General features: G+C 47.5%; 2 protein-coding genes across 5 annotated transcripts in view; both read left to right on the forward strand.

The window, feature by feature from the left end:
- The window catches only part of LOC132764859 (Golgi integral membrane protein 4-like), a 47,420-nt gene extending 26,823 nt beyond the window's left edge, over positions 1-20,597 (forward strand). Inside the window, exons 8-14 of one of the 4 annotated variants that reach the window (XM_067472960.1) lie at positions 3,313-3,603; positions 5,372-5,505; positions 7,263-7,459; positions 8,828-8,895; positions 10,675-10,854; positions 15,315-15,386; positions 20,145-20,597. In XM_067472960.1, the coding sequence (XP_067329061.1) occupies positions 3,313-3,603; positions 5,372-5,505; positions 7,263-7,459; positions 8,828-8,895; positions 10,675-10,854; positions 15,315-15,386; positions 20,145-20,246 (1,044 nt within the window). In that variant the 3' untranslated portion in view covers positions 20,247-20,597. Of the gene's footprint in view, positions 1-3,312; positions 3,604-5,371; positions 5,506-7,262; positions 7,460-8,827; positions 8,896-10,674; positions 10,859-15,314; positions 15,400-20,144 lie in introns of those variants that run through there. The other 3 variants (XM_067472961.1, XM_067472962.1, XM_067472963.1) reach the window with 3 other exon arrangements.
- A 4,153-nt stretch (positions 20,598-24,750) lies between these two features.
- Positions 24,751-26,167, forward strand: FNDC10 (fibronectin type III domain containing 10). The gene has a single exon (XM_067472964.1). The coding sequence runs from the start codon at positions 24,762-24,764 to the stop codon at positions 25,620-25,622; it is 861 nt and encodes a 286-aa protein (XP_067329065.1). The 5' UTR covers positions 24,751-24,761; the 3' UTR covers positions 25,623-26,167.
- The last annotated feature ends 737 nt before the right edge of the window (positions 26,168-26,904 follow it).

Raw genomic sequence — 26,904 nt, forward strand, 5'->3', positions numbered from 1 at the left:
CTAGACATGATGGAGCTATGCTTCTCAAGGCAGTGACAGTTGGGGTGGACGGAGGACCTTAGATCTGTTGTTGGGCCTAGACATGATGGAGCTATGCTTCTCAAGGCAGTGACAGTTGGGATGGAAGGAAGACCTTAGATCTGTTGTTGGGCCTAGACATGATGGAGCTATGCTTCTCAAGGCAGTGACAGTTGGGGTGGACGGAGGACCTTAGATCTGTTGTTGGGCCTAGACATGATGGAGCTATGCTTCTCAAGGCAGTGACAGTTGGGGTGGACGGAGGACCTTAGATCTGTTGTTGGGCCTAGACATGATGGAGCTATGCTTCTCAAGGCAGTGACAGTTGGGATGGAAGGAAGACCTTAGATCTGTTGTTGGGCCTAGACATGATGGAGCTATGCTTCTCAAGGCAGTGACAGTTGGGGTGGACGGAGGACCTTAGATCTGTTGTTGGGCCTAGACATGATGGAGCTATGCTTCTCAAGGCAGTGACAGTTGGGGTGGACGGAGGACCTTAGATCTGTTGTTGGGCCTAGACATGATGGAGCTATGCTTCTCAAGGCAGTGACAGTTGGGATGGAAGGAAGACCTTAGATCTGTTGTTGGGCCTAGACATGATGGAGCTATGCTTCTCAAGGCAGTGACAGTTGGGGTGGACGGAGGACCTTAGATCTGTTGTTGGGCCTAGACATGATGGAGCTATGCTTCTCAAGGCAGTGACAGTTGGGGTGGACGGAGGACCTTAGATCTGTTGTTGGGCCTAGACGTGATGGAGCTATGCTTCTCAAGGCAGTGACAGTTGGGGTGGAAGGAGGACCTTTGATCCGTTGTTGGGCCTAGACATGATGGAGCTGTGCTTCTCAAGGCAGTGACAATTGGGATGGAAGGAAGACCTTAGATCTGTTGTTGGGCCTAGACATGATGGAGCTATGCTTCTCAAGGCAGTGACAGTTGGGGTGGAAGGAGGACCTTTGATCCGTTGTTGGGCCTAGACATGATGGAGCTATGCTTCTCAAGGCAGTGACAGTTGGGGTGGAAGGAGGATCTTTGATCCGTTGTTGGGCCTAGACATGATGGAGCTGTGCTTCTCAAGGCAGTGACAATTGGGATGGAAGGAAGACCTTAGATCTGTTGTTGGGCCTAGAAATGATGGAGCTATGCTTCTCAAGGCAGTGACAGTTGGGATGGAAGGAAGACCTTAGATCTGTTGTTGGGCCTAGACATGATGGAGCTATGCTTCTCAAGGCAGTGACAGTTGGGGTGGACGGAGGACCTTAGATCTGTTGTTGGGCCTAGACATGATGGAGCTATGCTTCTCAAGGCAGTGACAGTTGGGGTGGAAGGAGGACCTTTGAGCCGTTGTTGGGCCTAGACATGATGGAGCTGTGCTTCTCAAGGCAGTGACAATTGGGATGGAAGGAAGACCTTATATCTGTTGTTGGGCCTAGACATGATGGAGCTATGCTTCTCAAGGCAGTGACAGTTGGGGTGGAAGGAGGACCTTTGATCCGTTGTTGGGCCTAGACATGATGGAGCTGTGCTTCTCAAGGCAGTGACAATTGGGATGGAAGGAGGACCTTTGCTCCGTTGTTGGGCCTAGACATGATGGAGCTATGCTTCTCAAGGCAGTGACAGTTGGGATGGAAGGAGGACCTTTGATCTGTTGTTGGGCCTAGACATGATGGAGCTATGCTTCTCAAGGCAGTGACAGTTGGGTTGGAAGGAGGGACTTTGCTCCGTTGTTGGGCCTAGACATGATGGAGCTATGCTTCTCAAGGCAGTGACAGTTGGGTTGGAAGGAGGACCTTTGCTCGGTTGTTGGGCCTAGACATGATGGAGCTATGCTTCTCAAGGCAGTGACAGTTGGGATGGAAGGGGGGACTTTGCTCTGTTGTTGGGCTTAGACATGATGGAGCTATGCTTCTGAAGGCAGTGACAGTTGGGATGGAAGGGGGGACCTTTGCTCCGTTGTTGGGTCTGACATGATGGAGCTATGCTTCTCAAGGCAGTGACAGTTGGGATGGAAGGAGGACCTTTGATCCATTGTTGGGCCTAGACATGATGGAGCTATGCTTCTCAAGGCAGTGACAGTTGGGATGGAAGGAGGACCTTTGCTCCGTTGTTGGGTCTGACATGATGGAGCTGTGCTTCTCAAGGCAGTGACAGTTGGGATGGAAGGAGGGCCTTTGCTCCGTTGTTGGGCCTAGACATGATGGAGCTATGCTTCTGAAGGCAGTGACAGTTGGGATGGAAAGAGGACCTTTGCTCCGTTGTTGGGCCTAGACATGATGGAGCTATGCTTCTCAAGGCAGTGACAGTTGGGATGGAAAGAGGACCTTTGCTCTGTTGTTGGGTCTGACATGATGGAGCTATGCTTCTCAAGGCAGTGACAGTTGGGATGGAAAGAGGACCTTTGCTCTGTTGTTGGGTCTGACATGATGGAGCTATGCTTCTCAAGGCAGTGACAGTTGGGATGGAAAGAGGACCTTTGCTCTGTTGTTGGGTCTGACATGATGGAGCTATGCTTCTCAAGTCAGTGACAGTTGGGATGGAAAGAGGACCTTTGCTCTGTTGTTGGGCCGAGACATGATGGAGCTATGCTTCTCAAGGCAATGACAATTGGGATGGAAAGAGGACCTTTGCTCTGTTGTTGGGCCTAGACATGATGGAGCTATGCTTCTCAAGGCAGTGACAGTTGGGATGGAAGGAGGACCTTTGCTCCGTTGTTGGGCCTAGACATGATGGAGCTGTGCTTCTCAAGGCAGTGACAATTGGGATGGAAAGAGGACCTTTGCTCTGTTGTTGGGCCTAGACATGATGGAGCTGTGCTTCTCAAGGCAGTGACAATTGGGACGGAAGGAGGACCTTTGATCTGTTGTTGGGCCTAGACATGATGGAGCTATGCTTCTCAAGTCAGTGACAGTTGGGATGGAAAGAGGACCTTTGCTCTGTTGTTGGGCCGAGACATGATGGAGCTATGCTTCTCAAGGCAATGACAATTGGGATGGAAAGAGGACCTTTGCTCTGTTGTTGGGCCTAGACATGATGGAGCTATGCTTCTCAAGGCAGTGACAGTTGGGATGGAAGGAGGACCTTTGCTCCGTTGTTGGTCCTAGACATGATGGAGCTATGCTTCTCAAGGCAGTGACAGTTGGGATGGAAGGAGGACCTTTGCTTCGTTGTTGGGCCTAGACATGATGGAGCTGTGCTTCTCAAGGCAGTGACAGCTGGGATGGAAGGAGGGACTTCGCTCTGTTGTTGGGATGGATTGAACCCGTGGCAATGCTTCTTTAGCCTCCTTTTCTGTTCTAGGTTTCGGTGGCTAATGCCGCAAAAGCATCTCTGAGCCCCTTGGAGAAGACTGGGAACTCCCTTTTCGCTCCGGCCTCGGACACCAAGCGCCAGGGAGGCGAAAACCTTCCTGATGGCCAAGTCTCGTACAGAAACGATGGTCCGAAGCCACAGGGCAGCATGCCATTGGGTCAAGTGGCTCCGCCAAATGACGTCCATTTGCCACCCGCGGGCTGGGCTGCTGCAGGACAGAGGGACAACCCCATCATTCGCTTCACAAGGATGGTGAATAGTGTGCAGAACGGAAACACGGTAAGAATATTCTGGGTAGAATTCTATTAGATGGTTTCAGAGCTTGGAAACTGTAATTTTGCTCCTGTTATGAATCGTAATGTAAATATTTCATATTTTCATTCACTGGACCAAATTTCATTCAGTGGACCAATAGTGGTGGGGTTTCGAGGGCACCGACCTCAAAGGTTGGGAGTTATAGTTCACCCACAACGACAGAGCCAGAGTGAAGAGGGCAGAAGATAGTTCCACCTTGCCTCCTGTGCTATGTCAATAATATAATATAATATAATATAACATATAGTATTTACATATAATATTTATATTATAATGTAATGCAATATAATACTAAAAATATATTATAATTATATATTTATATTACATGTAATATTACTAATAATCAACTTTTTGTTGATTATATATTTCCATCATACTTACTGGCAGCACATGGGGTGCAGACCCAAAATTAATAAGAACATCAGCCCTGGCCTTGTCTTACTCAACTGCCGAGTATGCCTCCCCTGTTTGGAATAGGTCTGCCCATGCAAAGCAGGTGAACATAGCATTGAATGAAACATGCAGAGTAATCACAGGATGTCTTAAACCTACACCTGTTGAGAAACTCTACAAGCTAGCTGGCATTGCCCCCCCGATGTGCGATGGGAAGTTGCTGCTAAGTGTGAGAGAAATAAGGTTGAACCCTGTGAAAGCCCCCCACTGCATGGCTACCAGCCTCCTCCCAGTAGACTCAATTCAAGGGAAAGCTTTAGGAGAACGACCACTCCATGCAAACTCTCATTGAATGAAACATGCAGAATAATCACAGGATGTCTTAAACCTACACCTGTTGACACACTCTACAACCTAGCTGGCATTGCCCCCCCCCCCCCCCCCCCGATGTGCGATGGGAAGTTGGTGCTAAATGTGAGAGAAATAAGGTTGAACCCTGTGAAAGCCCCCCACTGCATGGCTACCAGCCTCCTCCCAGTAGACTCCAGTCAAGGGAAAGCTTTATGAGAACGACCACTCCATGCAAACCAGGTGAACATAGCATTGAATGAAACATGCAGAATAATCACAGGATGTCTTAAACCTACAACTGTTAAGGAACTCTCATTGAATGAAACATGCAGAATAATCACAGGATGTCTTAAACCTACACCTGTTGACACACTCTGCAACCTAGCTGGCATTCCCCCCCCCCCCCCCCGATGTGCGATGGGAAGTTGGTGCTAAATGTGAGAGAAATAAGGTTGAACCCTGTGAAATCCACCCACTGCATGGCTACCAGCCTCCTCCCAGTAGACTCCAATCAAGGAAAAGCTTTAGGAGAACTACCACTCCTCTTGGCGTCCCTCCAGCAACAGCAAGGGAATCCCTCTGGGCAGCCCAACCAGGAAATCCCAACTGGATGGCCCCCTGGATGGTCTTCCTCCCTAAGAATGGGAAACTTGGAAGTCCCAGAATAGATTCAGAAGCGGAGTGAGCAGATCAAAAGAAAACCTGGCAAAATGGCACAACCTAAAACAATCCCATACCTTGCGTGACTGTGGAGCAGAACAGACAACTCTGCATCTGTATGCTTGTCCACTATGCCCTGCCTCATGTACAGAGGAGGATTTGCTGGAGGCTACAGACAAGGCCGTTGCTGTTGCCCGTTTTTTGTCAAAAGATATTTAGCCGCCTGTGCGACTCCTATTTTTATCACCTTTATACTAATTTATGCAATGCTTAAATTCATGCTGGTTCCAGTTACACCTTAGGTTTTTTTTCCTCCTTTCTTCTGTAGGATCACAAATCAACGAAGGCGGAAAATGAGGACAATGTACACCCTGATCACAGGATTTCTCCTGCTTTGGAGGCAGCACAGACCATGGGTAAACAGCCCTCCGTGGGAAGCGAGTGGGATCCTGACGTGCAAAGGTATGCCCCGTAGTGAGGTTAATGAGCCCTAGGGTGAGCCACAGCAAGGACTCTTCCTTCCCCTCCAAATGACCAGAGCAGAGTTATTACGGAGATGTTGCAGAAGCAGAGAGAACACACACAGATGCAGGGCAACGTAGGACCTTATCACACAAAGCTCTAAAAATGTAATGCAAGATGCATTGTTGGCATGGACCCAGTTGGCATGGACCCGTATCCACTTCTAAAAGTATGTACAATGCAGCAATGAGTGAACCCAGGGGTCCACTGTCCTGTTCTATGACTCGCACCAACATCTCTGTTGACCCAGAAGTTATTAGAAGGGATAAAGCTACAGGCAATGCAGTTGCTGTTGCCTGTTTTTGGTCTAAAATTATTTAGCCGCTTGCGATCCCTGTATTTGATCAGTTTTATACTTGTTTATTTATGCAATATGGTAGACGTTATGCAGCATTTTTCTGTGTTACACTGTGTCATAAGTTGCCGTGAGAGAAGCCTCTGTGTGAAGTAGGCCTCACGGTGTGAGGTAGGCCTTTGTCTGTGAGAGAAGCCTCCGTGTGAGGTAAGCCTCACGGTGTGAGGTAGGCCTTACACAGAGGCTTCTCTCACAGACTAAGGCCTACCTCACACTGAGGCCTTCTCTCACAGACTAAGGCCTACCTCACACAGAGGCTTCTCTCACAGACTAAGGCCTACCTCACACTGAGGCCTTCTCTCACAGACTAAGGCCTACCTCACACTGTGAGGCCTACCTCACACTGAGGCCTTCTCTCACAGACTAAGGACTACCTCACACTGAGGCCTTCTCTCACAGACTAAGGCCTACCTCACACTGAGGCCTTCTCTCACAGACTCTCACAGACTAAGGCCTACCTCACACTGTGAGGCCTACCTCACACTGAGGCCTTCTCTCACAGACTAAGGCCTACCTCACACTGTGAGGCCTACCTCACACAGAGGCTTCTCTCACAGACCTACTTACTTACTTAAGCGATCCCTTGTTTTCTGAGGAGGATTATCTTCCAATATTTTTGTGGGTCCGTACGTGGCTGTGGAGCCCTCTTCTTGCTCTGCATCTTCTTCCGCAGTGAGGGCATTGGTTTCCCGGTGGAAGGCGGTCTCGGTCGGGGTTGGTTTGACACGCCTTCCTCTTGGCATGCTTCTCCCTTTCGCCCTCCATTCGTGCCTCTTCAAATTCTGCAGCACGGCTGGCCACAGCTGACCTCCAGCTGGAGCGGTCAAGGGCCAGGGCTTCCCAGTTCTCAGTGTCTATGCCAGAGTTTTTAAGGTTGGTTAAGGCCTACCTCACACTGTGAGGCTTGCTCTCACAGACTAAGGCCTACCTCACACTGTGAGGCCTACCTCACACTGTGAGGCTTTCTCTCACAGACTAAGGCCTACCTCACACTGTGAGGCTTTCTCTCACAGACTAAGGCCTACCTCACACTGTGAGGCCTACCTCACACAGAGGCTTCTCTCACAGACTAAGGCCTACCTCACACTGTGAGGCTTTCTCTCACAGACTAAGGCCTACCTCACACTGTGAGGTCTACCTCACACAGAGGCTTCTCTCACAGACTAAGGCCTACCTCACACTGTGAGGCAAAATAAATAATATGCAAAATAAAATCAGAAGGAATGAATTTGTTGGTAAATGAAGTTGGGGGGGGGGAGGTGCATCTTGACTTAGAAGACAACACATGATTCCCACAGTTCCCACCCTGATGCTGATGGCTTTCATTTTTTTTCACCTTCAGCTGGCAAGACACTGTGAAAAAAGTCAATGCACAGATGGATGAGAAGCAAGCCCCTCCTTATCCACAAAGCATTCATGAGCCAGTGGTGACAAATGGCAAGCCAAAGATGGCCAGTCAACACGAAAGTGCAGAGCGGTTACCGATATCCAGCTGGACGGATGGAAAAGGAGGGATGGATAATGAGGAGCTTCAAATGGGTATGGTTTCCGCATTGAAGGAATGTGTGTCTTGATATATGCTCGCAGGAAACGTTGGTCTGTATAGCCAGGTTAACAACAGTCAGATAACCAGCTGGGTGTTGCACTCCAGGACAGGAAAAGCCCTCTGACTGGAAACACACACCGTTGATTGGAAAACAATCCTTTTATTGAAGATAATTTAAAAACAGGAAAGTAAAAAGCACTTTAAAGAAATAGGTAAATCCAATTAGGCAAGAAGATAAGCAGGAGCAAAAGTAGTCCAGGGTAAAGTTCAGCAAAGTCCATAAAAACAAAGTCCACACTTCTCTAATATAATTCAGAAAATCAGGAAACATTAATCCAAGGCATGAGTTGGCATTCATACAATCCAAGAATCCAAACCATGAAACAAGAAATATTTAGACAAGAATCTTCCAAGCAAGGCTTCCATGAAACAAGGATGAGAAGTAGACTTGATTCCAAACGATGCTTCATCTGACTATATTTCCCATACTTGGAACTTTTATCTCCTTGTTAAACTATTCCAAACACTCAGAATTTTTTTAAAAAACCCTCTAAAATTACAACAGTACAACAACAGAGAGGAAACAAAGAAGGACATCTAATCACCTCTCAACAAAAGTTTGCTCTAGGCACTGTCAGGCCATTATATGCTAATCAAGGTGGTCAGTTGAAACATTCACCCCTAGCTCCAGCAGACAAGAGTCATTCCACAGATACATAAACCCTTTTTCCTACTTCCAACAGACCTCACTACCTCTGAGGATACTTGCCATAGATGCAGGCGAAACGTCAGGAGAGAATGCCTCTAGACCATGGCCATATAGCCCGAAAAAACCTCCAACAACCCAGTGATTCCGGCCATGAAAGCCTTCGACAATACTCAGAAATTAGTTTCGCTTTAATTGAGATTCCCTTATCTTTTTCTGTCTGATCCTAACAGACCGCCGAAGCCACTGTTCGGTTTGCCTGTTTTGACTAATCTCCTGCCGCCTACCTATTTGCTCATTAAGTTTTGCAGATGGGCCAGGTGCCCAGTTGTTTTCAAGCCCCAAATCCTGGGAACTCTCTGGTAGCAATTCAGAGAGCACACCATCATCCCCAAACCCTTCAGGGACATTCTCATGGGAAACTACACTTTGCACAGGGGTCCCCTGGTCTTTCTCTGCATCAGTATCATTGACCACACCAATACCATCTTGAAATTCATCGGCATCACTTTCCACATCCAAAGCACCCTAATCCTGAAATACAATCACAGACTGAACTCCAACACTGGGATGTACCTGAACAGTGCATTGTAAAGGTGAACAGAAGATGTTGAGATAGGCATGGCTTGTTGACATTTCGATTTGCTTTCTTCAGATGCTGGCATAATTGCAAGAGAAGAGGACTCACGTTCTTATAAGGAGGTGATTGCTCATCGATCTGCGGTAAGAGGAAATAGGTCTTTGAATTGGGCATTTGGCGGAGTATTGACATTGGTGTGTCATTTCCATGGACCATCGAGCTTGATGTTCCAACATAACTTTCCAGAAAGTTTAGACATTTCCAAGAAATCACTGCTTTTGACCACACCGTTGACTTAGTCTCAAGGTGGTGGCATGTTTGGGAGACTTGGAAAACTGTGTCCAGTTCTGGGAACATGTTGACAAGCTGCTGTGTGTTTAGAGAAGAGCAATCCAAATGGACAAAGGTTTGGAAACCATGAATCCCTCTGAGGAGTGACATAGGGAACTAAATATAGAATCATAGAATTGGAAGAGACCTCATGGGCCATCCAGTCTAACCCCATTCTGCCAAGAAGCAGGAAAATCGCATTAAACGCATACAATTACAGATGGCCATCCAGCCTCTGTTTAAAAGCTTCCAAAGAAGGTGCCTCCACCACACTCTGGGGCAGAGAGTTCCACTGCTGAACGACTCTCACAGTCAGGAAGTTCTTCCTCATGTTCAGGTGGAATCTCCTTTCTTGTAGTTTGAAGCCATGGCTCCATTGCGTCCTAGTCTCCAGGGAAGCAGAAAGGAACCTCCCTCCCTCCTCCTCCCTGTGGCTTCCTCTCACATATTTATACATGGTTATCATGTCTCCTCTCAGCCTTCTCTTCTTCAGGCTAAACATGCCCAGCTCTTTCAGCCGCTCCTCATAGGGCTTGTCCTCCAGACCCTTGATCATTTGAGTCGCTCTCCTCTGGACACATTCCAGCTTGTCAATATCTCTCTTCAATTGCGGTGCCCAGAATTGGACACAATATTCCAGATGTGGTCTAACCTAAGCAGAATAGAGGGGTAGCATTACTTCCTTAGATCTAGACACTATACTCCTCTTGATGCAGGCCAACATCCCATTGGCTTTTTTTGCCGCCACGTCACATTCCTGGCTCATGTTTAACTTCCTGTCCACGAGGACTCCAAGATCTTTTTCACACGTACCGCTCTCGAGCCAGCCGTCACCCATTCTGTATCTTTGCATTTCATTTTTTCTGCCAAAGTGGAGTATCTTGCATTTGTCACTGTTGAACTTCATTTTGTTAGTTTTGGCCCATCTCTCTAATCTGTCAAGATCGTTTTGAATTCTGCTCCTGTCCTCTGGACTATTGGCTATCCCTCCCAATTTGGTGTCGTCTGCAAACTTGATGATCCTGCCTTCTAGCCCTTCATCTCAGTCATTAATAAAGATGTTGAACAGGACCGGGCCCAGGACGGAACCCTGCGGCACTCCACTTGTCACTTCTTTCCAAGATGAAGACTTCCCTGGGTCCAGACTCCTATTGATGCAGGCCAAAATCCCATTGGCTTTTTTGCCGCTGCATCACATTGTTGGCTTGGGTGGTGATGGCACGATCATCAGCATAGATGAAACTCTCTGTCCCTTCTGGCAGTGGCTGGTCATTTGTGTAAATACATTGAAGAAACATGCACTCTCCCCTGATGAAGGCCTTTTTTTTTTGCCATCTGCTTCTCTAACCCTGGAACTCAACAAAAAAGCTCCTGTTTTGTAGAGAAGGCTGAGAGGGACATGATATCCATGTTGGAAAGGATGTCATATTGAGGGGAGAGCAAGCTTGTTTTCTGCTACTCAAGAGACTAGGACAGAGAGCAATAGATTCCACCTAGAACTTCCCAACAGTAGGAGGGATATTTGAGTGACAAGATGTCACTCAGCATTGGGACGTTGTGTGGACGCCTCCTGTTCCTTGCTTTCTATTCAGGTGCCCGATCGGGCTGCTGACCCTGCCCAGGACCCCAACAACCAAGGGGAAGATGAGTTCGAAGAGGCAGAGCTGGAACGCCCAGACTTTGACGAGAAAGCCAATCAGGCCGATAACAATGGCCTTGGCCCAACAAACGGAGCAGCAAAAGATTCAACCAAGGAAAAGATCCCAAAAGTTGTATGTATGTGGCTGTGTGCGCACTGGGCAAAAGACCCCATTATTGTTTGGAATCTGATATTCGTAGCTTTATGATTTTTATTCCTCCGAGATCTTCTTCCAAAAGGGAAACAGCTCTGTAACTGATCAGGAGTTAACTCCAGAAGTAAGGAGGCTACAGAGTTCCCTCGCTAGTTCGCGGTTTGCTTTTAGCAGACTCGCTGTTTCGCGGTTTTCAAAAAATATTAATTTAAAATATATATTGCGGTATTTTCGCTGTTTCATGGGGTTTTGTTTAAGTTTATAAAGAATTAAAATAGTGTCGGCATGTGTGATCCATGGTTCTAAATGGTTCCACCCCACCGCACTGCCTCTGAGGATGCTTGCCATAGATGCAGGCGAAACGTCAGGAGAGAATGCCTCTAGACCATGGCCATATAGACCAAAAAAAACCTACAACAACCCAGTTATTCCGGCCATGAAAGCCTTTGACAATACGGTTCCAAAGTACTTACAAAACTAGGTGGTGTTAGTGCTTTGCTTCTAAAGTGTTTCTAAAGTTCTGGTGGTGAAAATTTCAGAACTCTAACAAAACTTTCAAAATTTCATTATGATTTCGTTAATGGCGATTTTTATGACAGAACCAATTAGAAACTGCCATTTATAACGAAACGAGGGGGTGCTGGAGCTTTGCTTCTAAAGTGTTTCCAAAGCTGGTGCTTTGCTTCTAAAGTGTTTCTAAAGTTCTGGTGGTGAACATTTCAGAACTCTAACAAAACTTTCAAAATTTCATTATGATTTCATTAATGGCGATTTTTATGACAGAACCAATTAGAAACTGCCATTTATAACGAAACGAGGGGGTGCTGGTGCTTTGCTTCTAAAGTGTTTCTAAAGCTGGAGCTTTGCTTCTAAAGTGTTTCTAAAGTTCTGGGGGTGAAAATTTCAGAACTCTAATGAAACTTTCAAAATTTCATTATGATTTCGTTTATTTATTTATTTATTTATTTATTTACATCGTTTCTACCCCGTCCTTCTCACCCCCAAGGGGGGACTCAGGGCGGCTTACATGGGCAACAATTCAATGCCATAATATCAGTACAACAACATAAAATCAAATACATAGAAAATTAACAATAACATTAATTAAAATCACATACTCATATACTAACACAGTCGCCTAGTCAAAATCACATATCCGTTTCCAATTGTCATAATCCTATGGTCTGTTTCAGTGTCTATAGTGCTGCTATGCCCTCTAGCCAAAAGCCTGGCTCCAAAACCACAACTTTAGTTTTTTCCTAAAAGTGAGGAGGGAGGACACCGATCTAATCTCACCGGGGAGCGAATTCCACAAGCAGGGGGCCACCACTGAGAAGGCCCTGTCCCTCGTCCCCACCAGACGCGCTTGTGACACAGGTGGGACCGAGAGCAGGGCCTCCCCAGTAGATCTTAAAGTACGAGGTGGAGCATAGAGAGAGATATGTTAATATAATAATAAGTAAGCTGGGCCGGAGCCTTAGAGGGTTTTATAGGCCAAGACCAGCACTTTGAATTGTGCTCGGAGGTGGACCGGCAGCCAGTGGCGATTTTTATGACAGAACCAATTAGGAACTGCCATTTATAACGAAAATTTGAAAGTTTTGTTAGAGTTCTGGAATTTTCACCACCAGAACTTTAGAAATATTTTAGAAGCAAAGCTCCAGCTTTAGAAACACTTTAGAACCATTTATTTATTTATTTGTTTGTTTACAGCATTTCTATTCGGCCCTTCTCCTCACCCCGCAGGGGACTCAGGGCAGATTACAGTGTACTCATATATGGCAAACATTCAATGCCCATTTTGATATACAACATATACAGACATAGACAGAGGCTATTTAACTTTTTCTGGCCGCCTAGGGAGCTGTTGCTTTCATCGTCCCATCTGCGACACTGATGAAGCACTTCCGCATTCCCCGCATGCTTTTGCTGAAGTCTTTTTTTAATGGCCTCATAAATTAGTTAATCTAGCCTCCCCACACTTTTAAGGTGGTACCTTATTTTCCTCCTTGACAGATGCAGCTGTCTTTCGGGTTGCAAAGGTCGACAACAGGCTACACAATTGGTTGGAAACCCACTCCAACCCGGGCTGGCTTCGAGCTCATGACCTTTTGGTCAGAGTGATCTTAATGCAGCTGACACTCAGCCAGCTGCGCCACAATCCTGGTGCCATGGCGATTTTTATGACATAACCAATTAGGAACTGCCATTTATAACGAAATTTTGAAAGTTTTGTTAGAGTTCTGAAATTTTCACCATGAGAACTTTAGAAACACTTTAGAAGCAAAGCTCCAGCTTTAGAAACACTTTAGAACCATGGATCGCACATGCCTACTAAAATAATGTATAAATATTAAAATAAATATAGCGTCCCTACATTGCGGTTTTTCACTTATTGTGGGAGGTCCTGGAACCTAACCCCTGCAATAAGTGAGGGAACACTGTACATCCCAAAATAGGTAGCAGGAAAGATGTTGGTGGCCGCATTAATTCGACAGTACGGATGTACCCGATGTGTTCCTCCAGGCTGTTATCCAGGAGAGAAGCAGAGAAGCCCTTCCTTGTTCTGACATGCTGCCCGATCTGCTCTGCATCACTTGCTTTCTCCAAGGCAGCAATTTCCCTGTCACGATCCGAGACAGAAAGTGGTGGCTAGGTTAGACGGGTGTGTGTATTTAAAGCACTCCCATCCACACAACGTGGCATTTCAACATCGGCTGTCACTTGGAATGCATTTCGCTCTGCTCTGTGCTCAGGTTGAATGCTAGATATTAGGACTTTCGAGGTGAGGAATCAGACTTCCCAGCCACAGAGAACCAGAGTACAGACCCAAAGGTTTCATAGGATGTCAAAACAGCAAAAATACCGCAATATATATATTTTAAATTAATATTTATTGAAAACCGTGAAACAGCGAGTCCGCAATAAGCGAACCGCGAAGTAGCGTGGGAAGAATGTACTTTGCAGTATATAATAATTCTTCAATTTTTTTGGTTCAACAATAAATGAAAAAATAAGACATCCCCTGAAAATAATACCCAGCACATCTTTGGGAGCAAAAATTAATATAAGACACTGTCTTATTTTTGGGGAAACAGGTTATATATATAGGCTTGACAATCTTTAGGCATCTTTGGAGGCTATGCTCAGTGCTGTCACTCCATCTCCTTGTCGAAGAGCTTTCTTTGTTCGTAAGCTTCATTTTTTCTGGGTTGTTGTAGTTTTTCCGGGCTATATGGCCATGTTGGAGGAAAGTGCTGAGAGTGCCTTGGACTGCGAGAAGATCCAATCAGTCCATCCTCCAGGAAAGAAAGCCCGGCTGCTCACTGGAAGGAAGGATACTAGAGACAAAGTTGAAGTCCTTTGAATGCCACATCATGAGGAGACAGGAAAGCCTAGAGAAGACAATCATGCTGGGGAAAGTGGAAGGCAAAAGGAAGAGGGGCCGACCAAGGACAAGATGGATGGATGGCATCCTTGAAGGGACTGGACTGACCTTGAGGGAGCTGGGGGTGGTAACGGCCGACAGGGAGCTCTGGCGTAGGCTGGTCCATGAGGTCACGAAGAGTCGGAGACGACTGAACGAATGAACAACAACATGGCCATGTTCTAGAGGCATTCTCTCCTGACGTTTCGCCTGCATCTATGGCAAGCATCCTCAGAAGTAGTGAGGTCTGTTGGAACTAGGAAAAATGAGTTTATATATCTGTGGAATGACCAGGGTGGGACAAAGGACTCTTGTCTGCTGGAGCTAGGTGTGAATGTTCAACAGAAAGGAAGAAACCATGAAAATGAACAAAATCTGGCTACCAGTATTAAAAAAAACTCAAAAATTACAACAGCAAAACAACAGAGAGTAAACAATCAGGTACATCAAATCACCTCTCAAAGAAAGATTCCCCCAGGCACTTCCAAGCCATTAAATGCTAATCAAGGTGGTCAGTTGAAACATACACACCTAGCTCCAGCAGGCAAGAGTTCTTTGCCCCATCCTGGTCTTTCCACAGATATATACACCCATTTTCCTACTTCCAGCAGACCTCACTACCTCTGAGGATGCTTGCCATAGGTGCAGGCGAAACATCAGGAGAAAATGCCTCTAAACCATGGCCATATAGCCCGGAAAACCTACAACAACCCAGTGATTCCAGCCATGAAAGCCTTCGACAATACATTCCTTTTTTCTGATCGAAATACCTCCCCGTTTTAATGCGGTTCCTATTTATCTACTCACAAATTTGTTTTCGAACTGCTAGGTAGGCAGGAGCAGGGCCAAATGTCAGGCGCTCACCCTGACCCGGCTTCAAACTGGGTTGGCAAGATTTATTTCAGCTTGGTAATTAACCTGCTGTGCTAAAGCCCGGCCCTTTGTCATTTGGGGAGCCATGTTGCCTAAGATTTTATCCTGTTGGCTTAAAAATGTCATCTCTTCATTCCAGGATGCTGCTGGACCTAAGAAAATTTCAAATGATCTGATGGATGATTATCAGGAAGACGAGGAAGAAGACCTTGTACGAGTCCCAGGTTTTTCTTTTTCATGCCTTTCTCTCCCCATAAGTCTCATTTATTTATGTATTTATCTACAGCTTTTCTATTCCACCCTTCTTCTCACCCCGCAGGGGACTCAGGGCGGATTACAGCCTACACATATATGGCAAACATTCAATGCCAATTTTGACATACAAACATATACAGACATACACAGAGGCTATTTAACTTTTTTCTGTACTTTCCTCGTCCATCTGCAACACTGATGAAGCACTTCCGCATTCCCCGCATGCTTCCTCGCTGGAATGCTTTGCTGGAGTCTCCTTTATGGCTTCATAAATCAGTTAATTTAGCCTCCCCACACTTTAAGGTGGTACCTTATTTTCCTACTTGACAGATGCAACTGTCTTTCGGGTTGCAAAGGTCGACAACAGGCTACACACAATTGGTTGGAAACCCACTCCAACCCGGGCTGATGAAGCACTTCCGCAATCCCCGCATGCTTCCCCGCTGGAATGCTTTTGCTGGAGTCTTTTTATGGCTTCATAAATCGGTTAATTTAGCCTCCCCACACTTTAAGGTGGTACCTTATTTTCCTACTTGACAGATGCAACTGTCTTTCGGGTTGCAAAGGTCGACAACAGGCTACACACAATTGGTTGGAAACCCACTCCAACCCGGGCTGATGAAGCCTTCCGCAATCCCCGCATGCTTCCCCGCTGGAATGCTTTTGCTGGAGTCTTTTTATGGCCTCATAAATCAGTTAATTTAGCCTCCCCACACTTTAAGGTGGTACCTAATTTTCCTACTTGACAGATGCAACTGTCTTTCGAGCTGCAAAGGTCGGCAACAGGCTACACACAATTGGTTGGAAACCCACTCCAACCCGGGCTGATGAAGCACTTCCGCAATCCCCGCATGCTTCCCCGCTGGAATGCTTTGCTGGAGTCTTCCTTATGGTCTCATAACTCAGTTAATTTAGCCTCCCCACACTTTAAGGTGGTACCTTATTTTCCTACTTGACAGATGCAACTGTCTTTCGGGTTGCAAAGGTCGACAACAGGCTACACCAGGGGTAGGGAACCTTCGGCCCTCCAGGTGTGGTGGACTTCAACTCCCACAATTCCTTGAGGCTCGTGTAAGCCTTTGGGGCGAATGCCAAGCCTCAAGGAATTGTGGGAGTTGAAGTCCACCACACCTGGAGGGCCGAAGGTTCCCTACCCCTGGGCTACACACAATTGGTTGGAAACCCACTCCAACCCGGGCTGATGAAGCACTTCCGCAATCCCCGCATGCTTCCCCACTGGAATGCTTTGCTGGAGTCTTCTTTATAGCCTCATAAATCAGTTAATTTAGCCTCCCCACACTTTAAGGTGGTACCTAATGGGGAGGTGTCGCTTTCACCGTCCATCTGCGACGCTGATGAAGCACTTCCGCATTCCCCGCATGCTTCCCCGCTGGAATGCTTTGCTGGTGTCTTCTTTATGGCCTCATAACTCAGTTAATTTAGCCTCCCCACACTTTAAGGTGGTCCCTAATTTTCCTACTGTCTTTCGGGTTGCAAAGGTCAACAACAGGCTACACACAATTGGTTGGAAACCCACTCCAACCCAGGCTGGCTTCGAACTCATGACCTTTTTGGTCAGAGTGATCTTAATGCAGCTGACACTCAGCCAGCTACGCCACAATCCCGGTGTAATAGGCAGTAAGGGCACCTAGAGCTTCGGAGAGCTTCTGTTCTACCATCTCAAAGCTCTCTGCTTGAGCGGTGATGGCACGATCATCAGCATAGATGAAGCTCTCTGTCCCTTCTGGCAGTGGCTGGTCATTTGTGTAGATGTCGAACATTGATGGAACAAGCTTTGGAGAGCTTCTCTTCAACCATTTCAAAGCTCCATGCTTGAGCGGTGATGGCAGGATCATCAGCATAGATGAAACTCTCTTTCCCTTCCATAGCATTGGACCATGGCATTTAAAGAAGGTTCGAATTGCAAGCATTCTACAATGCAGACACACTCGAAGTCTCTTCTCGTTCTGTCTATATTTTCTTCCTGTTGAGCAGCAACCGTGGGGAGGGAGATGGATTAAAAGCCCTTGCTTGTGTTGCAATGAACCCAATTAGCGCCCTGGCATCGTCTGAGATGCCTGGAAACCAATTAAGTCAGGCTCTGAGTGCCCGTGGCCCCTTTGATTGCAGGCAGGGCAAGGAGCTGCCCTTTGGCACCACTGGGCCAAGCACTTCCTTTGGATCTTGGCTGTGCCATTTAAAATGCAATTTGGGATTCAGAGTGCAGCGGGAAGGAAGTGCAGCGGGCAAACATTCAATGCCAATTTTTGACATACCAACATATACAGACATACACAGAGGCTATTTAACTTTTTCTCTCCCCCAGCACCAACCAGCAACAGGCTGCGAGTCTCTCTCACCCCCAAAAAACGAGGGGATGCTCTGCTGTAGGCATTGTGTGTCCTCAGGGGGAAGAAGTAAAGCTATGGCTGCCTTTTTACTTAGCATTGTAGGTCCCCCCCCCCCCCAATCACCAGGGGATGCTCCGCTTTAGATATTGTGTGTCCTCAGGGGAAAGAAGTAAACCTGTGGCTGCTGTTTTACTCTGCACTGTGGGTCTCTCTCCCAGCACCAACCAGCACCAGGCTGTGGGTCTTTCTCATCCTCCACAAACACGAGGGGATGCTCTGCTTTAGATATTGTGTGTCCTCAGGGGAAAGAAGTAAAGCTGTGGCTGCTGTTTTACTCTGCACTGTGGGTCTCTCTCTCCCAGCACCAACCAGCACCAGGCTGTGGGTCTTTCTCATCCTCCACAAACACGAGGGGATGCTCTGCTTTAGATATTGTGTGTCCTCAGGGGGAAGAAGTAAAGCTGTGGCTGCTGTTTTACTCTGCACTGTGGGTCTCTCTCTCCCAGCACCAACCAGCACCAGGCTGTGGGTCTTTCTCATCCTCCACAAACACGAGGGGATGCTCTGCGTTATATATTGTGTGTCCTCAGGGGGAAGAAGTAAAGCTGTGGCTGCTGTTTTACTCTGCACTGTGGGTCTCTCTCCCAGCACCAACCAGCACCAGGCTGTGGGTCTTTCTCATCCTCCACAAACACCAGGGATGCTATGCTTTAGATATTGTGTGTCCTCAGGGGAAAGAAGTAAAGCTGTGGCTGCCGTTTTATTCAGCACTGTGGGTCTCTCTCCCCCAGCACCAACGAACAACACTCTGTGGGTCTCTCTCACCCCGCACAAACACGAGGGGATGCTCTGATGTAGGTACAGTGTGTCCTCAGGAGGATGTAGGTACACTGTGTCCTCAGGAGGAAGAAGTAAAGTGGTGGCTGCCGTTTTACTCAGCACTGTGTGTCTCTCTCCTCAGCACCAACTAGCACCAGGCTGTGGGTCCCTCTCATCCTTCACAAACACCAGGGGATGCTCTGCCTTAGGTATTGTGTGTCCTCAGGGGGAAGAAGTAAAACTGTGGCTGCTGTTGTACTCAGCAATGTTGGTCCCTCTCCCCCGAGCACAAACTAGCACCAGGCTGTGGGTCTCTCTCACCCCCCACAAACACGAGGGGATGCTCTGATGTAGGTATAGTGTGTCCTCAGGAGGAAGAAGTAAATTGGTGGCTGCCATTTTACTCAGCACTGTGTGTGTCTCTCCCCCAGTGCTAACCAGCAACAGGTTGTGGGTCTTTCTCAACCCCCCCCCCAAAAAAAACACCAGGGGATGCTCTGCCTTAGGTATTGTGTGTCCTCACGGGGAAGAAGTAAAGCTGTAGCTGCCTTTTTCCTTAGCACTGTGGGTCTCCCCCCCCCCCTTCCCACAACAAAACACCAGGGGATGCTCTGCTTTAGATATTGTGTGACCTCAGGGGAAAGAAGCAAAGCTGTGGCTGCTGTTTTACTCAGCATTGTGGGTCTCTCTCCCACAGCACCATCCAGCAAGAGGCTGTGGGTTTCTCTCAACCCCCAGAAACACCAGGGGATGATCTGCTTTAGATATTGTGTGTCCTCAGGGGAAAGAAGTAAAGCTGTGGCTGCTGTTTTACTCAGCATTGTGGGTCTCTCTCCCCCAGCACCATCCAGCAAGAGGCTGTGGGTTTCTCTCAACCCCCACAAACACCAGGGGATGATCTGCTTTAGATATTGTGTGTCCTCAGGTGGAAGAAGTAAAGCTGTGGCTGCCATTTTACTCAGCACAGGGGGTCTCTCTCCCCCAGCACCAACCAGCAACAGGCTGTGGGTCTCTCTCACCCCCCACAAACACCAGGGGATGCTCTGCTTTAGGTATTATGTGTCCTCAGGGGGAAGAAGTAAAGCTGTGGCTGCCTTTTTACTCAGCACTGTGGGTCTCTCTCCCCCAGCCCCAACCAGCAACAGGTTGTGGGTCTCTTTCACCCCACACGAGCACTAGGTGAGAGGGTAAAAGCTTTGGTAAGCAGTCCAGAGACATCATCCCATAAATGCAGATCGTTGTACCACACTTAAGACGTCCCCTAAAAATAGTGTGTCTTCTTGAGGAAAAATAAATATAAGAGTGTCTTATTTTCGGGGAAACACGGTACATGCAACAAATGACAAAAACATAAAGACCTTCCTTGCCTGGAGGTCTTTAAACCAAGGCTGCATGGCCATCTGTCGGGAGTGCTTTAATTGCGTATTTCCACATGACTGTAGGAAATTGGCCTGGATAATCCTTGTGATCTCTCCCAACTCGAGCATTCGATAGCCCAGGCTTTTTCTCTGACTTCCTCCTTCTCTCTTTTCATTTGACAACAGGAAGATCGTAGAGGTGAAGCCGACGATGCAGATGATCTGGAGCTCGTCCCTGAGCAAAAAGAGCGCATAGGAGGAGGCAAACGAAAGGACAACTACTACTGACTCCGATACCAGCTTCTGCCAGGAGGCTAGATATAAACTTCAGGAGGTGGACCTGGGCCAAGTCTGTTGCGACACAGCCAGATTCTTAGCCTGAATCCTTCCAAAACGAATTACGACGATTGCCGCAAATATCTCTGTTTGTTTATTTAACAAGTTCCGGGGTGATATAACGTAAAGCAGACTGGCTTCTGGAGTGTCCGGATGCTTCTTCCGAACGGGACTGATATTTGTAAAATAAGTGAGATTTCCTCTTTGGACGACCTTCCACCTTTTCCAATTGTGGTTTGGATTTGCCTGATTTTTATTGTTCAGCCTTTGCATCTTTGTATTAAAAGGAATCCTTTTGGTAAAGAGCCGCCTTTCTCATCCTTACAAGAACGTTGCCAGTGTTTTGGGTGAGCAGAACAAGAAAGGAGGGTGAATAGCAAATACGAGGGGCGTTCATTAAAGATGGCCCCTGACCCACTTCTGTTTATCACAGGATACTGAAATTGCACGTGTGTCATGATACAAGTCTCTATAGGTTACGTGCCAATTTACAACTCAGAACGGAGAACGGTCTTGATTTTACAGGTGATGAAGTGGAGTGAGGTTTGAGAATGGACCCAGCGGAATCCTCAAGTTCCTTTACTCGAAAGTCCGCACACCAAAGGAGACGTTGGATGAGATGGAACATTTACGCAAGTGATCAGCCGCTGCCAGAAGGGACAGTTTCATCTATGCTGACGATCGTGCCATCACCGCTCAAGCAGGGAGCTTTGAAATAGTTGAACAGAAACTCTCTTTAGCTTTAGGTACTCTGACCCACTTCTGTTTATCACAGTGTCACCTATGCTGATGATTGTGCCATCACCGCTCAAGCAGGGAGCTTTGAAATGGTTGAAGAGAAGCTCTCCAAAGCTTGCTCCATCAATGTTTAACATTTACACAAATGATCAGCCACTGCCAGAAGGGACAGAGAGTTTTATCTATGCTGACGATCGTGCCATCACCCCTCAAGCAGGGAGCTTTGAAATAGTTGAACAGAAACTCTCTGAAGTTTTGGTACTCTGACCCCCTTCTGTTTATCACAGAGTGTCATCTATGCTGATGATCGTGCCACCACCGCTCAAGCAGGGAGCTTTGAGATGGTTGAATAGAAGCTCTCCGAAGCTTGCTCCATCAATGTTTAACATTTACACAAATGATCAGCCGCTGCCAGAAGGGACAGAGAGTGTCACCTATGCTGACGATCGTGCCACCACCGCTCAAGCAGGGAGCTTTGAAATGGTTGAAGAGAAGCTCTCCGAACCTTGCTCCATCAATGTTTAACATTTACACAAATGATCAGCTACTGCCAGAAGGGACAGAGTGTCACCTATGCTGACGATCGTGCCATCACCGCTCAAGCAGGGAGCTTTGAAATAGTTGAACAGAAACTCTCTTTAGCTTTAGGTACTCTGACCCCCTTCTGTTTATCACAGAGTGTCACCTATGCTGATGATCGTGTCATCACCGCTCAAGCAGGGAGCTTTGAAATGGCTGAGGAGAAGCTCTCCGAAGCTTGCTCCATCAATGTTTAACATTTACACAAATGATCAGCTACTGCCAGAAGGGACAGAGTGTCACCTATGCTGACGATCGTGCCATCACCGCTCAAGCAGGGAGCTTTGAAATAGTTGAACAGAAACTCTCTTTAGCTTTAGGTACTCTGACCCCCTTCTGTTTATCACAGAGTGTCACCTATGCTGATGATCGTGTCATCACCGCTCAAGCAGGGAGCTTTGAAATGGCTGAGGAGAAGCTCTCCGAAGCTTGCTCCATCAATGTTTAACATTTGCACAACTCCATATTGGAACTTTCTATTACTTTTTATTAAACTATATTATATTATACTGTAATATATTATTATAATCTATTATATCACTATATCATTTAAATTATTATATTATATTATACTATATTATATTATATTATATTGTTTTAAAGCCACTATATTGGAACTTTTTATTAAATTATATTAAATTTTATATTATTATATTAAATGTTATAATAATATTATACTACACTGTACTATATTATAATATAATATTATACTATTTAAATCATATTATATTTTTTGAAGCCACTCACTCTATATTGGAACTTTCTATTAAACTTTTTATTAAAATATTGTATATTTTAATATTATAAGTTATATTACATATTATATTATAATATATTATTATATATTATATGATGATGAAGATAGACAGGCAGATAGATGGAAGGTGATAGATACACAGATGGATAATGGGGAGACAGATTATCTATATAAATAAAAATGTAATGTTTGTTTGTGGAATTAACATAACTCAAAAACTACTGAACAAATTGACACCAAATTTGGACACTACACCCTTAACAGACCAACAAGTGACCATCACTCATAACCCCCCCCCCCCCAAAAAAAGACAGGATTTTTAAAAACCCCAAAAAACTAAATGACAATACAGATACAGATGCCCGGCTTACTAACCATAGAGCTCTTGCTCAAGTGCTGCCTTCGAGCCCAACTATTTGCTGGCCTATGTCTAGAGGAAAGGAATGAAGGAGGGAAAGAGGGAAAGAAGGAAGAAAAGAGGTAGAGAAGGAAGGAAGGAGAGAAGGAAGGAGGGAGGGAAAGAAGGAAGGAGGGAAGGAAAGAAAGAGGTAGAGAAGGAAGGAAGGAGAGAATGGGGGAGGGGAAAGAGGGAAAGAAGAAAGGAAGGAAGGAAAGAAAGAGGTAACAAAGGAAGGAAGGAGAGAAAGAAGGAAGGAAAGAAGGAAGGAGGGAAGGAAAGAAAGAGGTAGAGAAGGAAGGAGTGAGGGAGGGAAAGAAGAAGCAGGTATGCAGAAAAGAGGTTGAGATGGAAGGCAGGAGCAAAGGAAAGAAAAAAGGGAAGGAAGGAAGGAAGGAAGGAAGGAGAGAAAGAAAGGAGAGAAAAAGGGGGAAGGAAGGAAAGAGGTAGAGAAGGAAGAAGAGAAGGGGGGAGGGAAAGAAGGAAGGAGGGAAGGAAGGAAAGAAAGCAATAGAGAAGGAAGGAAGGAGAGAAGGAGGAAGGGAAAGTGAGAAAGAAGAAAGGAGAGAAAGAAAGAAAGAGGTAGTGAAGGAAGGAAGGAGAGAAGGAAGGAGGAAAGAAGGAAGGAAAGAAAGAGGTAGGGAAGAAAGGAGAGAGTGAGGGAGGGAAGAAAAAGTGGGTATGCAGGAAAGAGGTAGAAATGGAAGGAAGGAGAAAAGGAAAGAAAAAAGAGAAGGAAGGAAAGAGAGAGGAAAGGAAAGAGAGAAAGAAAGGAGAGAAAGAGGGGGGGAAGGAAAGAGGTAGAGAAGGAAGGAAGGACAGAAAGAGGGATGGAAAGAGGGAAAGAAGGAAGGAGGGAAGGAAGTTAGAGAAGGAAGAAAGAAAGGAAGGAAAGAAAGCGATAGAGAAGGAAGGAAGGCGAAAAGGAGGGAGGGAAAGAAGGAAGGAGGGAAGGAAGGAAGGAAGGAAAGAAAGCTATAGAGAAGGAAGGAAGGAGAGAAGGAGGAAGGGAAAGTGAGAAAGAAGAAAGGAGGGAAAGAAAGAAAGAGGTAGTGAAGGAAGGAAGGAGAGAAGGAAGGAGGAAAGAAGGAAGGAAAGAAAGAGGTAGGGAAGGAAGGAGAGAGTGAGGGAGGGAAAGAAAAAGTGGGTATGCAGGAAAGAGGTAGAAATGGAAGGAAGGAGAAAAGGAAAGAAAAAAGAGAAGGAAGGAAAGAGAGAGGAAAGGAAAGAGAGAAAGAAAGGAGAGAAAGAGGGGGGGGGGAAGGAAAGAGGTAGAGAAGGAAGGAAGGACAGAAAGAGGGATGGAAAGAGGGAAAGAAGGAAGGAGGGAAGGAAAGAAGGAAAGAAAGAGGTAGAGAAGGAAGGAAGCCACAAAGGAGGGAGGGAAAGAAAGAAGGAAGGAAAGAGGTAGAGAAGGAAGGAAGGACAGAAAGAGGGATAGAAAGAGGGAAAAGAAAGAAGGCACAAAGAAAGAAAGGAAGGAAGGAGAGAAGGAAGGAGGAAAGAAAGAAGGAAAGAAAGAGGTAGGGAAGAAAGGAGAGAGTGAGGGAGGGAGGGAAAGAAAAAGTGGGTATGCAGGAAAGAGGTAGAGAAGGAAGGAAAGAAGGAAGGAAAGAGGTAGAGAAGGAAAGAAGGACAGAAAGAGGGATGTAAAGAGGGAAAGAAGGAAGGAGGGAAAGAAAGAAGGAAGGAAAGAGATAGAGAAGGAAGGACAGAAAGAGGGATGGAAAGAGGGAAGGAAAGAAAGAGGTAGAGAAAGAAGGAAGGAAGGAAGGAAGGAGAGAAGGAGGGAGGGAAGGAAGGAGAGAGTGAGGGAGGGAAAGAAGGAAGGAGGAAAGGAAGGAAGGAAAGAAAAAGGTAGAGATGGAAGGAAGGAGAAAAGGAAAGAAAAAAGGGAAAGAAAGAAAGAGAGAGGGAGGGAAAGAATGAAGGAAAGAGGTAGAGATAGAAGGAAGGAGAGAAAGAAAGAAAGAGGGAAGGTTGGGCACAGCTACACATGGCGGGTACAGCTAGTTTATACATCTACCCTTTAGGAACTGGCTGTTGGGAATTGTGGGAGTTGAAGTCCAAGGAGGCACCTGGAGAGAGGGCGGGGCCTGGTCGTGGCATGCCCGAGGGAGGGAGAGAGGGAGGCCGGTCCCTTCCTCTCGCCATGCCGCCTTGGGGGCTCCTCCTCCCGCTGCTCCTGCTAGGCGAGTCCGGGGCTCCTCCGGCCTGGTCCCCTCCTCCTTCCTCCTCCTCGGCGTCGCCTTGGTGCCCCTTCTTCGAGGATTCCGAGGGCGGCGGGCTGTGCTTCCGGAGGGCGGCGCGGGGCTTCGAGTGCCGTCCGGGCAGCTGCCGGGAGCAACTCTTTTCCCCGGGCGGGAACCTGAGCGCCAGCGTGCTGGGCAACGGGAGCGTGCTGCTCCAGTGGGCCTGGCCGCCTCCGGCCTCTCCTCCGCGGGGCTTCCGCCTCTCCTGCTCGTGGGAAGGGCCCCAGGCCGCGCCAGGCCTCCCTTGCCGCTCCGTCCGCCTCGGCGCCGCCTGCCGAGACTACCTGCTCCCCGAGGCCCACGCCGGGATCCGGTACCGCCTTTGCCTCGCCGCCCTCTCGCTGCCGCCACCTCGGGAGGAGAAAGTAGGCCGCGAGGACCTCTCGCTGCCGTCTCGGGAGGAGGAAGCCGAGGAAGGAGGCGGCGAGGAGGAGTGCGTGGAGTTCGAGGGCCAGCCCGCGGGGCCCCGCGACATCGTGGTGGCCATGGCCGCCGTGGGGGGCGCCATCTGCGTCATGCTCGTCCTCATCTGCCTCCTCGTCGCCTACCTCACCGAGAACGCGCCCCCCGCCGGGCCCGGGCCTACGCCGCCCCCACAAGCCTGACCTGGGGTTGCCATGGCGACGGGGCACTGCGCCATCTTGGAAGAGGACGCCCCACAGGGACAGGAGGAAGGCAGAGTCCCTGAGGGAATGGCCCTTACAAGATGGCGCCCTGAGGGAAGGACTCGTGCAAGATGGAGCCCTGAGGGAAGGACTCGTGCAAGATGGAGTCCTGAGGGAAGGGCTTTTACAACATGGCACCCTGAGGAGATGATGCTTTAAAGATGGCACCCTGAGGGAATGGCTCTTACAAGATGGCAGCCTGAGGGAATGGCTCTTGCAAGATGGTGGCCTGAGGGAATGCTTCTTACAAGATGGCAGCCTGAGGGATTGACTTTTACAAGATGGTGGCCTGAGGGAATGGCTTTTACAAGATGGCGCCCTGAGGGAATGCTTCTTACAAGATGGCAGCCTGAGGGAATGGCTCTTGCAAGATGGTGGCCTGAGGGAATGGCTCTTACAAGATGGCGCCCTGAGGGAATGGCTTGTGCAAGATGGCGCCCTGAGGGAATGACTCCTGCAAGATGGAGTCCTGAGGGATTGACTTTTACAAGGAGTGACTCTTACAAGATGGCACCCTGAGGGAATGGCTTTTACAAGATGGAGTCCTGAGGGAATGGCTTTTACAGGATGGCGCCCTGAGGGAATGCTTCTTACAAGATGGCAGCCTGAGGGATTGACTTTTACAAGATGGTGGCCTGAGGGAATGGCACCCTGCGAGATGGCAGCCTGAGGGAATGGCTTTTACAAGATGGCGCCTTGAAGGAATGACTCATACAAAATTGAGCCCTGAGGGAATGGCTTGTGCAAGATGGCGCCCTGAGGGAAGGACTCATGCAAGATGGCGCCCTGAGGGAATGGCTTTTACAAGATGGCGCCCCGAGGAGATGATGCTTCCAAGATGGCACCCTGAGGGAATGGCTCGTGCAAGATGGAGTCCTGAGGGAATGGCTTTTACAAGATGGCACCCCGAGGAGATTATACTTCCAAGATGGCACCCTGAGGGAATGGCTTGTGCAGGATGGCGCCCTGAGGGAAGGACTCATGCAAGATGGTGGCCTGAGGGAATGGCACCCTGAGGAAAGGGCTTTTACAAGATGGCAGCCTGAGGGAATGGCTTTTACAAGATGGCGCCTTGAGGGAATGACTCATACAAGATGGCATCCTGAATGAATTGCTCTTACAAGATGGAGCCCTGAGGGAATGGCTTTTACAAGATGGCACCCTGAGGGAATGGCCCATACACGATGGCACCCTGAGGGAATGGCCCATACAAGATGGCACC

Source organism: Anolis sagrei, chromosome 13 (assembly GCF_037176765.1).
Source record: "Anolis sagrei isolate rAnoSag1 chromosome 13, rAnoSag1.mat, whole genome shotgun sequence".
Lineage (NCBI taxonomy): Eukaryota > Metazoa > Chordata > Lepidosauria > Squamata > Dactyloidae > Anolis > Anolis sagrei.

Coding starts and splice junctions, on each gene's coding strand:
- FNDC10 (XM_067472964.1), top strand. CDS start 24,762: ATGGCGGGTACAGCTAGTTTATACATCTACCCTTTAGGAACTGGCTGT.